Genomic DNA, 13,916 nt, shown 5'->3' with positions numbered 1-13,916 from the left:
AAGATACTAATTAGTTCAATGACATCTTTAAAAATTTTTAACATATATGTATGTACATGTCAGTTTGTATGTACATGTGTGGAGGTAAGAAGGCAACCTTGCATCTTTTGCTGCTGTGTCTACCATCCTGGTTCACAAGTCTTCTGGGGATTCTTCTGTTTCTGCCTCTCACCTTCTTCACAGGAGCGCCAGGATTACAGATGGGTGTTATCACACGCAGCTTTTACATGGGTCTGGGCATTTAAAGTTAGGTCCTCATTAACACACAGCAAGAATCCTTTACCCAGGACATTTTTTATCATATAATTTTTACTCAGAATAACTAAAGTGCTACTTCAAAGTATGAAACTTACAAATTCTGTTTCAAATGTCATTTTATTTCAAATTGTATAACTAATTACAAGTTTAAACTATAATTTGGTAATTTTAGTCGGGCAGCAAGTTACTGCAAGTTACTTATTCAAAGGTGATCTTCAGTCAACTCCAGATACACAAGGATCAGAAATACCTGACTGGCCAATAGGGTTAAGTCACTAAATAAATGAATCTCGATCATTTCTCAGGAAAGGTACACTGTGATTTCAATAGACAGCAATACAGGAAGAGTTCTTCACACAGACTACTTCCCATTTCTCTCTGGCCATCTCAACTGAGATAGCTCCATTCACATAACTGGCTGAGCTTGAGCCTTCTTAGCAAGCAGCTTTAGGTCGGAAATGCACTTGGCAATGGTCTCCTTTTCCTGTGACAAGGAAAAAGAAATGCGGTTAAATCTCTCAATCCCTACTAGAATAGAACCTCAAGATTACTGCTTAATGTGGAAAGCTTACTAAAAAAGCTTATAAGAGAAAATAAATTTATTTTAGAAGCAAATCCTGGGAGCTAAACTTCCCTGGCCCACAGCCTTTAAGAGTAAAATCTACAGAGAACTTAAGGCCAGATATGCTTATAATACCTTTACCTGATGCTAGTTTGGGTAATCATAGCTCATTGAAAAAGACCAACCAACAAATACTAGCAATAAAAAATTATTAATAATGAAAATAATTGGGGCTGGAGAGATGGCTCAGCAGTCAAGGACACTTCCTACTCTTCCAAAGGACCCGAGTTCGGTTTTCAGCACCCACATCAGGTGGCTCATTGCCATCTGTAATCCAGCTCCAGAGGATTTTAGGTACAGAGACACCTGCAATCCATGTGCACACACATGAACTCCTAATAAAAACACTTAAAGAAAGAAAATAATTATCGGTCTTTTTCCATTATATTTTTTGGGGGTATTTTCTAAGCATTTAAAATAAGGTACATGTTACAATCCATCAAATTCTGATAGACCTTGTTTTTCTTCTTTTTCATCACCTTTTAAAAAAAAGATTTATTTTATGTGTATAAGTGTTTTGCCACTGCGGTAGGCTTTGAAGTTTCAAAATTTCATGCCAGACCCAACCCTTTTCTCTGTTTTATGTTGTGGCTCAGATGTAAGCTCTCAGCTACTGTCATGCCTGCTGCCCACCAAGATGCCATGGATTCTACTACCCTCTGGAACCATGAGCCCCATATTAAACCTTTCTTTTATAAGTTGGCTTATTCATTGTGCTTTGTCAAAGAAGAAGAAAAGTAACTAAGACCGTAGACAAAGACACTTGCCTCCAAACCTGAAAACCTCCTGAGTGTACTCCCCGGGAACTGCATGGTAGAGGGAAGGAACTGCCTTCCCCCCACCCCTGAAACTATACACACACACACACACACACACCCCAGCATATTATTGCCAGAATACCAGTCCAACCACAGAAGCTACAAAAGGTCACGTACCTGCTGTGCAGAAATGCTCTGCACCACATGCTTTTCCACCCAGTCTATCATGTGCTCTTGCTCCTTGCGACGCATCATGTTCTGTACAGAAATATGGTAGTCCAGGCGATTCTTTACCTCCTTATATGCTCTATGGAGCCGTTCCCGGTAGGTGACTTCCAAGGCCAAGGCAATATTATTCTGAGGGGAAGAATTAAATGGTTTGCATTTAATTAAGAAATGTTTTGCACCCATGAAGGAGTACTTCTGTTCTGGGAGATTTTCTAGCTAGCAGACTCCATTTCTCATATAATTATGTAAAATTCTTCTAATATGCAGGTAGTAAAACAGCACGTGGCACAGGCTATCATTTTTCTGCATTTCTTACATTCTTCCCCAGAAATATTTAACAAACCCAACAGAGGTACATGCAGACACATATCACTTTCCTAATGATATTCCACCCTCCTCAACTTTAAAGTACACTGGAGTCCACTATACTTGTGTTCCTGGATTCATTTACCCAAAATCTAATAGGTTAGGCTGTTTCCATTGTTTTCTACTACAAATAGTGTAGTCTCTCGCTCTCTAGTGCACTCTCTCTCTGTATATATGTGTGAATAGTAGCTCATATTTACTAAGTAACTACTATGTTCTAAACATTCTTGTGTTTGTGTCAATTTAGCCCAGTTTTATAAATACATCATGTATCTATTTTACAGAGAGAAACTGAGGCAGAAAGTTGAACTTGCCCAAGGTTACAGAGCCAATAAATTGTCAAGCTAAAATTTGAACACAATCAGGCTACAAAGGCCCATACTCTTAAGGATCTGTTGCTTTTGTTTATGTTGCATTTGTTTAACTCTGTGAAGCTGTGGTTCCTGGCCTGCCTAAAACACCTGATGGTCTAATAAAGAGCTGAACAGCCAATAGTGAGGCAGGAGTAAGGATAGGCGGGACTGGCAGGCAGAGAGTATAAATAGGAGACATCTAGAAAGAGGAGGAGTAAGAAAACAAGAAGAGGAGGACACTAGGGACCAGCTATCCAGCCACAGAGTAAAATGGAAAGAAAGATATACAGAAATAGAGAAAGATAAAAGCCCAGAGGCAAAGGTAGATGGGATAATTTAAGTTAAGGAAAGTTGGCTAGAAACAAGTCAAGCTAAGACTGGGCATAAATAAGAAAGATTAAGTCTTCCCATGTATAATTCATTTGGGAGCTTGGAGACAGATCCCCTGACCCTGCCAAAAGAGTAAAAAACCCAACATTTTGGCATTCCAACGTGGGGCTAGGGCAAAAGGAAATCCAACAACCCCTGAGTTAAGAGCATTGTTGCTCTCAACTGCAGAAGCATCTCTTTAGCCCCACACTGTGTGCTTCTATAATGTAGAATTTCAATACGAGACAACTTACCTTTAAGTATTAGGCACAAAATACTGAGCTCAAAGACAATAATGACAAAATACCTGACACATTTCTAATTTTAGAACCTAATTAAGCTCTGGGTACAATTAAAAGCTCTACTGATTCCTAGATATACTTTCTGAGTGTATGTTAAGAATCAAATTATTTAAGAGCAAATGTTAAGATTTTCTTATTCAAGTATGTATGAAATACAAAGAATGTATTTCACTTTTGGCCTTTTTTACACAGTGCATGCCTTTTTAAAAATCAGCCCTAACTCATTATTTTCCTTTTGTATGAATCAAAATATATTCTTTTATACCTTATACTGTTTTTAATTTTAGAACAATCCTATGTAGTTTTTCACTTAGCAGTTCTTAAATAGCTACATAATTATAACTGCTAACTTCTAGTCAAATCTTTGTTTTTATATAAAATAAAACCCATCTCAAAAATTTAATCATTCCTCAAAATATTCTGAATTTCTGATAGTGTTAAGGCTTTCTTGCCCATGGAAGGGAAGTGATCTACTGTTGACCTTCATTCTCTCCTCAGACAGTAGTGTTCTCTCTCTCTCTCTCTCTCTCTCTCTCACACACACACACACATACACACACACGAATAACGTCACTATCCTTAGAAGTTACTGAAACCTACCCTTTGAACATCGAAGAGATAGTGGCGCTTCTGAACCAGTGCCTGCTGTGCCTTCTCCATGTCAATTGCATCCTGGAATTGTTTGATGGTTGCTTGCTTTACTTCTTCTAGTTGAGCAATTTTTTCCTGTAATTATGGTAGTACAATGTCAGTGGAAGCATAAATGGTACAAAAAAGATTCATTTTATGCTGTTTTAGCCTTCATTTATGAAAATGCCCATGAAGAAAGACACATACAGGGAAACACACAAGTCTTCAGAAGTATTGCCTATGAGTGATGTATAACACTGACTGAAAAAGACCAAGGTAGGAGGGTGTAGGATTAATTCAAACTAAGGATATTGGAAAAGTCACACAAAAACTTGCTATTCTGCAAGTTAATTAAAGTATTATTATCGCTCCTAGAAGTCCTTGGACTTAAACAAAAATCCCAGTGCCAGGTATGAGACACGAAGTTGTTGGTTGGTCATGAAGGCTCCAGAACCCCAATACAGTCTATTTCCCATGCTCTTGACTGAGCACTAGAATGAGATAGTTAAGATGCTACTGCTGAAGACACTTTGGTTGCAGGACAGAGAAATCTAGCCTGAAAGTGCTAGGGAGACTGCTGAGGAAGAAAAGTCACCAGTGGTTTTTTTCCCCTAGATCTAACTCCTTCAATCTGCAACACCAACCTGCCAAGGAAGCTATGTTCAATGTCACAATATAGACTATTATGGCAGTAATCAACCATTTTCTAATTGCATTTTCTATTGCACAGGAAGGAATTTAAGCATGAGTCTGTAAATCTAGTCAATAGTCCATGGCTGAGGAGGATATAACATATTCTTGTTTTTTTTTTTAATTTTAAAATGAATATAGCGTCCAACTGCTTTCTGCATATTTATGCTATACCCATAGATTAGTGCAGCTCTTAGCCTTTGTCAGAGAAGCTTGCTTTCAGTGGGTGGTAACTATGAGACTCATTACCCAAAGGGCCAAGACTACATGACTGAGGAGTGCTCAGCCCTAAACGTGACATCTGTATTACCTTCACTTTCACCAAGGCTCAGGGAACACCAAGGAAGAGGAAGTGGGATGAATCTAATAGCTGGTAGATATGGAGGAATGCTGGGACATGACACAGTCATTGCACTAATGAATTCACAGCAGCTGTGATTATTTTACCTGTGCAAGACTGAGCTGTCAACATTCAATCATGGATGGGGAGGGACTCATGAAGCCCCACACTTCACTACGGCAGTGAATGGTTGCCGAGGGAGAGCCATTCTCTATTACCAGTATTCCTACTGGTAACTGCCCATGCTTCTATACACAAACCCCACCTATGCTCATGCAAGCAACACTAAACTACATGAGTCACAAAAACAAAAGCAGGAAAAGGACTTGCTGGGAAGAGAGGTTCAGCAGAAATGGGAGGAGGGATGGAAGCAGGTAATGAAGAATGAATGCAATCAAAGTACATAAGGGCAACTGTCAGAAGCAGAATGTCTCCATGTTCAAAATCAGCCTGGTCCACATAGTGGCTAGCAATGGATACATAAAGACCTTGTCTTAAAAAATTAAAAGAAAATTCTGTCACCAGGGAGACGGACATTAAGGAATTCAGAAATTCAAGGTCAGCCTTGACTTTACAGAAAAGTGTAAGGTCAGTGTGCTACACGAGAGCCCTTACCTGGGTCCCACCACCACCAACCAACCAAACACAATGGAAGCATAGTTTTTAAGTCTAAAGTAATAACTGTGTTCCAATTTATCCCAATATACAATGTAGAGAATTAAGCATGCTTTTAAAATGTATTATTTGGCAATTTTATGCATTTTTTTTACTAAAAAGAGGTAAAATAAAATATACTCTCATTTTTAGAAATGAGAAAAACAGTAAAATCTCAAAACTTCAGTAAATTTCAATTTTATATCAAAGCAGTAACTTACTGCAATATGACTGTAACTATGGTAACAATAGTTATTGGGATACTTTTTCCTCTAACATTCCTATAAATAATAATTATATTAGATAACTGGGATGTTTATGCTATAGTCAAAAGTGGGAAACAAAGTTAAAGATTCTTACCTCATTAAGTTTATCAAGAAATTCTCCAATAGAAGCACCATATTTCTTAATCACATAGACAATCAACCCTACTACTGTTATGGTAGAGAAGGTCTCTGGGGTAATCACATATATTTCTTTGGACAGAAAATACAAGCTAAGTCCAGTTCCAAGCACGTAGGGTCCTAGAAGAACAAAAAGTTACCTTATATGTTGTGCCTACTGTGCATTTGGTTACTTCAAGGCAAAGTTAAAGATGATAATCAGATTATACACACAGTTTTAGTAGTACCCAAAGCTGAAAGAATAAAGAGCTAAACTGAAGGAAATCTATATCATGACTATACAACCTATCAGAAACAGAAATCAAAATAAACTCTGAACTTTGTTTCCTCAAACAGGAAAGAGTACCTTCTTCTCAGTGCTGATAAAACAGAAATAATATAAAGTACAGAAACCGTAAGAGAAAAACCAATTATTATAAAATATATATACACATAAAAAGAATTATGTTCTCAAAATTCTCAACTTCTATAAGCAACTAATTATATAGTTACTTAAGAAAAAAAGATTGAGTTTAGAAAGAGGATTTAGGACACACATTACACCCCCCCCCCCCCGCCCCGACTTTTCAAGACAAGGTTTTTCTGTGTAGCCCTGGTTGTCTTGGAGCTTTCCCTGTAGATCAGACTGTCCTTGAACTCTGAGATCTTTCTTCCTCTGCCACCCAAGTGCTGGAATTAAGGCTTGTACCACCTCTGCCAGGCTTCAGACTTCTTATTGATGTCTGGCATTCTTTTTAGGTTTTTAAAAGTTGGAATTTATGGGATTGGAGAAATGGCTTAGTGGTCAAGAGCACATGCTACTCTTGCAGAGAGCCTAGGCTGGAATAACACCCACATGGCGGCTCACACTCTTTGCTAATACCAGTTCTAACACCCTCTTCTGGCCTCTAAGAACACTGCTTGCAAGTGGTGCACAGATATACATGCAGGCAAAACACACACATAAACATATAAATCTTTTTTTTAAAATATTTATTTATTTATTATGTATACAATATTCTGTCTGTATGCCTGAAGGCCGGAAGAGGGCGCCAGACCTCTTTACAGATGATTGTGAGCCACCATGTGGTTGCTGGGAATTGAACTCAGGACCTTTGGAAGAGCAGGCAATGCTCTTAACCACTGAGCCATCTCTCCAGCCCCAACATATAAATCTTAAAAAGTTAAAATTTATACTAGTGCATAGAGTGGACCTAGGCTTCTCAAAAGAGTGGAACTAAAGTGATCCTCCCCTCCCCCACACCTCCCAGGCAGTCTTGCTCTGTAACCCTGTTTGGCACTGAACTTCCTGTGGCAATCTTCTGGCTGGGATTACAGGGGTGCCACCATGTACACCTAAGTGTCTACACTATCAGGATTTTTAAGTTATAGTGTTTAGAACACAAATATTTACATAACATTTCCCTTGGTATCTTACCAGATGTTAGGATGGGACACAAGGCTTTTAAGAACTGCCCTGTAGTCTGAGCTGCAGTAGGGACAAATAATTTGACAAGTATCACAAGAGTGAGAGTTATAGTTCCAACTATACTGAACCCAGATTTCTGAAAGTTTCAGGTTCCTTTCCCTCCAGTCTTTAGTTTATGAATTTTAAATATGAGTTCATAAAAAAGGCCCACTATATTAACATTTTAATAATTTATGAAGATCTGAAGACACCCATTTTCTTCAATGTCAGATAAGGAAGTGCTACTTTAGGCCAGTCTACAGCTAAAAACAAATTTTGGGTTTCCAGTGTTCCGTGAATGAAAGGCAGTGTGCAGAGACAAAAGAAAGGTAGCTCAGCCAAGAGACCTAAGCCGCAATCGAGTTCAGCCACAAGTGGGGAGACACCCTTACAAATCACTTTTCTAGTCTTCCAGACAATAAAAACATTCTCACGGGAATGTCTAAGTATTAAATAATGAAAGTGAAATCAGCCATTATAATAAGCATGATTCTAAAGTTTATGCCTTTTTATAAAAGCAATCAATGAGGGAAGGTGTTCCTACTTGTTAAAACGTGCACATATACCCCTCTCTCTAAGTCTCACCTGCCTTATTTTTAGTTATAGCCCCTTTCGTCACCTGACTGTATAACATACAGGCATTATTTTAAAAATGATTATCCTATAATATATGTTGTACAATACCAGAAACTTAAACTTAGTTCAGTATTGTATGGTTAGAACAATGCCTGCAAGGAAATCAGCATGATTAGCATGTCAATAAATGGAAACAAAGGTATAAAAGTAAATTAAAATCATGAAACAAAATTTCAAAGAGAAGTTAAAGGTTTTATATATATATACATATATACACATACATATGTATATATATGTATATATATATAAACACTACAATTTCTTCTGATAAAAGAACTGACTTGATTTTAACAGTAGCACTCAAATGTATTAATAAAGCCTGGGCAATGCTCACCTGTTACGCCAGTTTTAGGGTAAAGGAACTGGAAAAATTCTTCAGGAATCAGCCCAAGACGTACTTTTCCTCCATATTCAGGAAGAGGTGGTACAGGGGCGAGACGTGGCTGTCCTGTGTGAAAGACCCTTGTCGCTTGTACTACCCTACGAGGAATCATCATACAAATTTAAAACCAATTTTTCAGAGAAAACACAATGTATGAACAATTAACAAAAATAACGAATGGGGATAAAGACTGAGGTGCTTCCTATTGTCACAACAGAAAGAGGACAGAAATAGGAAGGTCCAGGGCAGTGACGTAAGACACTTGAAACCTCCACTGAAATCTTCGTGTAAGGCTATGGATCATTTACCGAGAACGTTGTATGTCAATCAGGAGCAATGAAACACAAGAAAAAGGAATACAGGCAGATGCCCTGAATTAAAAATCTTAGACCAACCACTAGCTTTTGAGCAAAGAATTTTAAGTTTTTAAAAATTTCTATTCTTCCTTTTTGTATTGTTTGTGTCTACACACCCCCACCACCACCACATGAGGGTCAGAGGACAACGTGCAGGAGCTGTTTCTTTCCTTCCACCACGTGGGTCTGGGAAACAGAACTCAGGAATACCTGTCAGGCTTAGTGGCAGGTATCTTAACCTGCTAAACCATCTTACCAGCACCCAGAACTTAAGTTTGTGTAATCTCAGATTTCTTTATGTAAGATAGTAAACATAACTTTACAAGGCCACTGTGAAGAGTGAGTTCATATACACAACATTCTTAGAATGGAACTTGTCAGGTAGTAGGGTTCCCCAGCAGTGTCGGCAACCTGATGCTGAGAATGGTGACTCTGAATATTATTCCCTTTGATGGACTGCTGTGAAACAGGCCTTTTCAGTTTGCCAAGGTTATCTCAGTTGAAGCCGTCATTTTCTCTTTCTTAAACTATTTTAACATCCCCAAACCTGATGGCTCTTCTTGCCAAATACTCCTTAAAGCTCCTTCTTCCATATTACTGCCCATGCTTCTAAAACATGAACGTGACAGCAGGCTGACCTCAGCATGCTCTTTTCTATCTACAGGAAACAAACAATATAGCACAGCTGACCCAGTTCCTGCAAACTGGGCATCTTCACCTTTCTTTGGTGCCCGACCTTTACTCATACGACTATTCACATCTCTCAAAAGCACTTGTCTTATTTTGCTGCTTCTGCTTGGAATGCCTTTATTTAATGACAGCCAAATCCAAACAGTCTTCCAGATACCTCAAAGCATGTCCTCTACAAAGAAACACTTCAACAAATGATGCTGGGAGAAATGGATATCCACATGCAGAGGAATGAAGCTAGATCGCTATTTCTCAGCCTGTACGAAAAACCTATCCTAAATTAACAAAAGCTTTCAGACAAACACAGGCAAGTACTTTCTGTAATTATTCAGGAGATAATGCCAAGAACTGACATGAAACTTTATAAAATTAAAAAGCTTCTTTACAGCAAAGGAAGAAACTGAATGAAGAGACAGTTACAGAATGAGGAAATCTTGGTAAGTACATCTAACAGAATTAGTATCTAGAAAATAAAAAGTAAAATGACAAATTCCCCCTGCAAATGGCCCCCCAAAACAAAACCCCTAAATTCTAAGAAATACACCTTAGTCAATTAATGGGCCAACGAAATGACCAAACTCAAAAGGTGAATAAACATAGGAAAAAGCTGGGCCTAGGCCTTTAATCAAGGAAGGTGAATCTCTTTGAGAGCAGCCTGGTCTACTACATAGCAATTTCCAGGCCAGTCAGGGCTACAGAGGTGAAGCTCTGCCTCAAAGAAAAATGGTTCAATATCACCAGCCAACAGGAACATAAAAACCACAATGAAGCTGGGGTGACACACGCCTTTAAACCCAGCACTCAGGAGGCAGAGGTAGGCAAACCTCTGAGTTTAAGACCAGCCTGATCCACTAAGTGAGCTCCACGACAGTACAAACAAAGGCTGCACTCGAAAAACCAAAGTCAAAAACAATCAAACACCACCCAAACACCAAAACCAAACAAAAACTCTACCACATTGCCCCCCTCCTCTCCAATCAATGCCTGAAGCAGGTGGGAAAGCTGGTCCTGAGGTCATAGGAGAGGGGGGAGTTGTCCCTACTCATCAGCTTCAGTGATATTTCATTTGTATTTTAATAAAGCTTGCCTGAAGTTCAGAGAGTAAAATAGCCCCACTGGTCAGCCTTACAGTCCAGGCAGTGGTGACACACACCTTTAATCCCTGCACTAGAGAGGAATATAAGATGGGAGGAGACAGTTCTCATACAGTCTCATTCTGAGATTCCTGGAGACAGGATCACCACTTTGGCCCAAGGTAGAGATAAGAGCCAGTGGCTGGCTGTTTTGCTTTTCAGACCTTTAGGTTGAACACCAATAATGGTCTCTGGGTTTTTATTAATTGTGCTACAATCAGCTACAACACTTGGGAGAGAGGCCCCTATGCAACACAGTAGAACCGACTTTGAAGGTGTGGGAGAATCAACCCTGAGGACATAAAAGCAGAAGTAGCCAGGGCAATGCAGGAAAGCTGGTGGGCTCTCCTGCAACTATAACCTGCTACTATCCAGGCCCAGAACTAGGGTTATGAACTGGTCCACCCCAATATCCACCCCATCTATGATCTGCTGGAGCACATGAAGGGACCTGTCCTGCAGACCCAAAGCTGCAGGATCTCCACAACATAGGGCAACAGCGGGATAGCCAAGATGAGTTCCAGTGAGGACCCAGCACTGATAGTGTAAGAAAGCAGAGGCCTTGAACCAGACCAATGACTCTGTAAAGAACACTTGTAAGAAAGGATATACGAATAAAAGGGTTACTGCACGACTCACTGTGTCACACTACAGCTTCCATGAGATTGATTTTTCCTTCTTCTCTTAAATTTTATTCTATTTAGGAGGAAGGTTGCAAGTCAGAGGGCAGATAGGAAGGGATGGGAAAATGAAGGCAATGGAGATGCATGTTATGAAAGACACAGAGAATAAATAAAAAGAAAGTTAGAAACGTTATACACTGCTGGCTGCTGGTGGGAATGTAAATAAGTCCAGCCCCCCCCCCAATCAATATGAAGGGAGCATAAAAAACTAAAAATAGATCATATGACTCAGCTAGACCACTCCTATATATTTATGCCAAGGATTCCAAGCCAGCACACCACAGAAACACTTGTACACCAGTGCTTACGCAGCACTATTCACAATAGCTAAATTATGGAGGCCATCTAGGTGCCTGCAAACAGAGGAATGAATGGATGGAGAAAATGTGCTATATGTACAGTGAAATTTTATTCAACTATACAGGATGAGAAAACAGATATAACTGGAGATTATTGTAAGACAAATTCAGTCTCAGAAAAATAAAAACATCATGTTTGCTGTCATTTGTAGACATCAGATTTTACATAGATACACACAGCATGTCCGTAACATGAAAGTGGAAGCCAAACTGTACAGAAGAATGAAGAGTAATGGGGTGGGGGAGAGAAAAAAGATACATGAGCAAAGGAGGGCTATGCTTGCTCAAGGTCCATTATACACTTGCATAAAAATGTCCTTATAAATGCTAGTATTTCATACAATGAACAAATGGCAACCAAAATAAGCATAGGGCTGAAAAGATGGCCCAGCAGTCAAGAGTGTTTGCTGTGCTTCCATAGGACCAGAGTTCAGTTCCCTGCACCTATGCTGGGTTGCTCACAACCACCCTTAAGTCCAGCTCCAGATCTAACAGCCTCTTAACCTCTTGCCTTTGCAAGCATTTGTGTAGAAACACTTGTGTGCGAGCAAGTGCACACACATACATGCATGCACACATACATACACATAAATAAAAATGTAATTCTCAAAGAAAAAAAAAAAGGAGCTTGGCATTTCCCCAGAGAAATAGCAAGGCTGGTACGACTAGAACATAAAGCAAAACATGGAAGGATGAGGAGAACCAAGATATCGATGAGGCTGATTCCAGTTGAGTTTCTTGGTTTTGCTAAGTTTCGATTTTATTTCAAGAGGGATATGAGCTCCGAAGGTTTTAGGTGGGAGATTGTCATAATTTCTGTTACATCGAGAATGTACATTTATCTGTACCAGGATAAAACCAGAAGACTAAAGGGTCCTTAACTGCTCCTGTCATAGTAATGGTAGTGGGCATAGTCAGCGAAAGCACAGCTCGAGGCCAAGCCTTGCTGATGCGCTAGAGAATGCAGGGTGACAGAGGAGAAACGGAGGTGCGTCTTGTATCTTCTGCATGTAATTCACTTATCGCTTGTGCCATAATTTATTTCTGGCAGTGCTAAGGCCCACACGGCGACTTTTCAATGTTTGTATGGCGTGGCTTTTCTGTAAGTCAAAAGCAGTTAACTGTAGTCTCAACTTTATTGCATACACAAGACAATCACACCTAAACGAGGCCAGCTTTTTCAAGCACTCTGTAGTTAGTAAACTTTGAAAGCTGTATGATTAAGTTCGGGAGTTAAAACACTTCATACACACCCTTTTAAGAAAAGAATTTTACCTGCAGCAGCGCCAACATTTCTGATACACACAATGTACTAAGCACCGTTTCCTGAGTTTTACAAGAATTAATTCTCTTCTATCTCACAAACCATTATACGGCTCTAAGTGAGGTGTCACTGCTAAGAGGAGGAGCCAGGTGTAGCCCGCGAGCCTGTAAACTGTTAGACATAGCTGTGATGTAAGTTACTCAGTTTTCCTCATTCTGTGATAGTCAAGACAAACATTACCAAACAACGCATAATTTCTGACTCCTGATATGGTAACAGAAGGCAGAAACCTGGGAGACAATCAAAACAACATAATTTGTTATATTTAACCAGATCTGTTCTTGAGTGTCAGCTCGTGACTGACTCCGAGCTGGGTGTCGCTGAAGGTCACAGTGAGGGGCGAGACTTACCGTCTCCGGGTGTCTGTCACAGGTGGAGATGACAACGTTCAAGGCAATTAGAAGAACAAGCGTCTGAATGAGGATTTAGGCTCGCCAAAAGGAAGGAAAAAAAGTAATTTCTGGCTTAAAGCTAAGAAAAAGAAACGGAGTAATAGGTCACGGCGACACTTACCCTGGTCCCAGGACAGCCGCGTTCTTCAGACACGGGGCTGCAAACAACACAAGGCGCAGGTTAGCAAAGTCAAGGTGAAATTCACTTTCCACCTTCCTCGGTCCCACGCATCCCTCCTCGACGTCCCCCGAGATCCTACATGGTCAGGCAGCTCTGCTCAGGCCCAAACGACGAGGTCCTTTCTTCACCCGCTTTCCGCCTCCCTGTTGCCCCAGGCCTAGCTTCTTCCCAGTCATCCTGACAGACCAGCCAGGGGTCTACATGTCTCACCCGCTGCGGCGGCGGCAGAAAGTACCACCCGGGACAGCATGGTCTGCAAAGGTCCAGGCAGCGGACTTCACGTCCCCGTGACCCCGACCGGAGACTGTCAGGGGCAGGAGCAAGATGGCCGCTCACAAATCTCGCGAGAAGAGAGCGGA

At 40.2% G+C, this 13,916-nt stretch overlaps 1 protein-coding gene across 1 annotated transcript; it reads right to left on the bottom strand.

Annotated features, from left to right (window-relative positions):
* Nucleotides 1-356: 356 nt before the first annotated feature.
* LOC121452259 (ATP synthase F(0) complex subunit B1, mitochondrial) lies at nt 357-13,910 on the bottom strand. Its single transcript, XM_041658248.1, has 7 exons — nt 13,768-13,910; nt 13,498-13,534; nt 8,392-8,537; nt 5,931-6,094; nt 3,857-3,982; nt 1,816-1,995; nt 357-742 (listed from the first exon to the last, which is right to left on the bottom strand). Exons 1-7 carry the CDS (start codon nt 13,805-13,807, stop codon nt 665-667), a joined length of 771 nt encoding a protein of 256 aa, XP_041514182.1. The 5' UTR covers nt 13,808-13,910; the 3' UTR covers nt 357-664.
* Between the last annotated feature and the right edge of the window lie 6 nt (nt 13,911-13,916).

The sequence above is a fragment of the Microtus oregoni genome, unplaced genomic scaffold (assembly GCF_018167655.1).
Source record: "Microtus oregoni isolate MIOR12 unplaced genomic scaffold, Mior012 000000F_ref0000247, whole genome shotgun sequence".
NCBI lineage: Eukaryota > Metazoa > Chordata > Mammalia > Rodentia > Cricetidae > Microtus > Microtus oregoni.
The sequence above is the reverse complement of the archived record's forward strand: the minus strand, read 5'-3'. Positions and strand labels throughout refer to the sequence as shown.

Bases quoted from the DNA above. Each gene is read 5' to 3' on its own strand.
- LOC121452259 (XM_041658248.1), bottom strand. From the start codon at position 13,807: ATGCTGTCCCGGGTGGTACTTTCTGCCGCCGCCGCAGCGG. The intron at 13,535-13,767 runs GTGAGACATGTA...TGTTGTTTGCAG, and splicing joins TTCTGCCGCCGCCGCAGCGG to CCCCGTGTCTGAAGAACGCG. The intron at 6,095-8,391 runs GTGAGCATTGCC...TTGTTCTTCTAG, and splicing joins CCCTAAAACTGGCGTAACAG to GACCCTACGTGCTTGGAACT.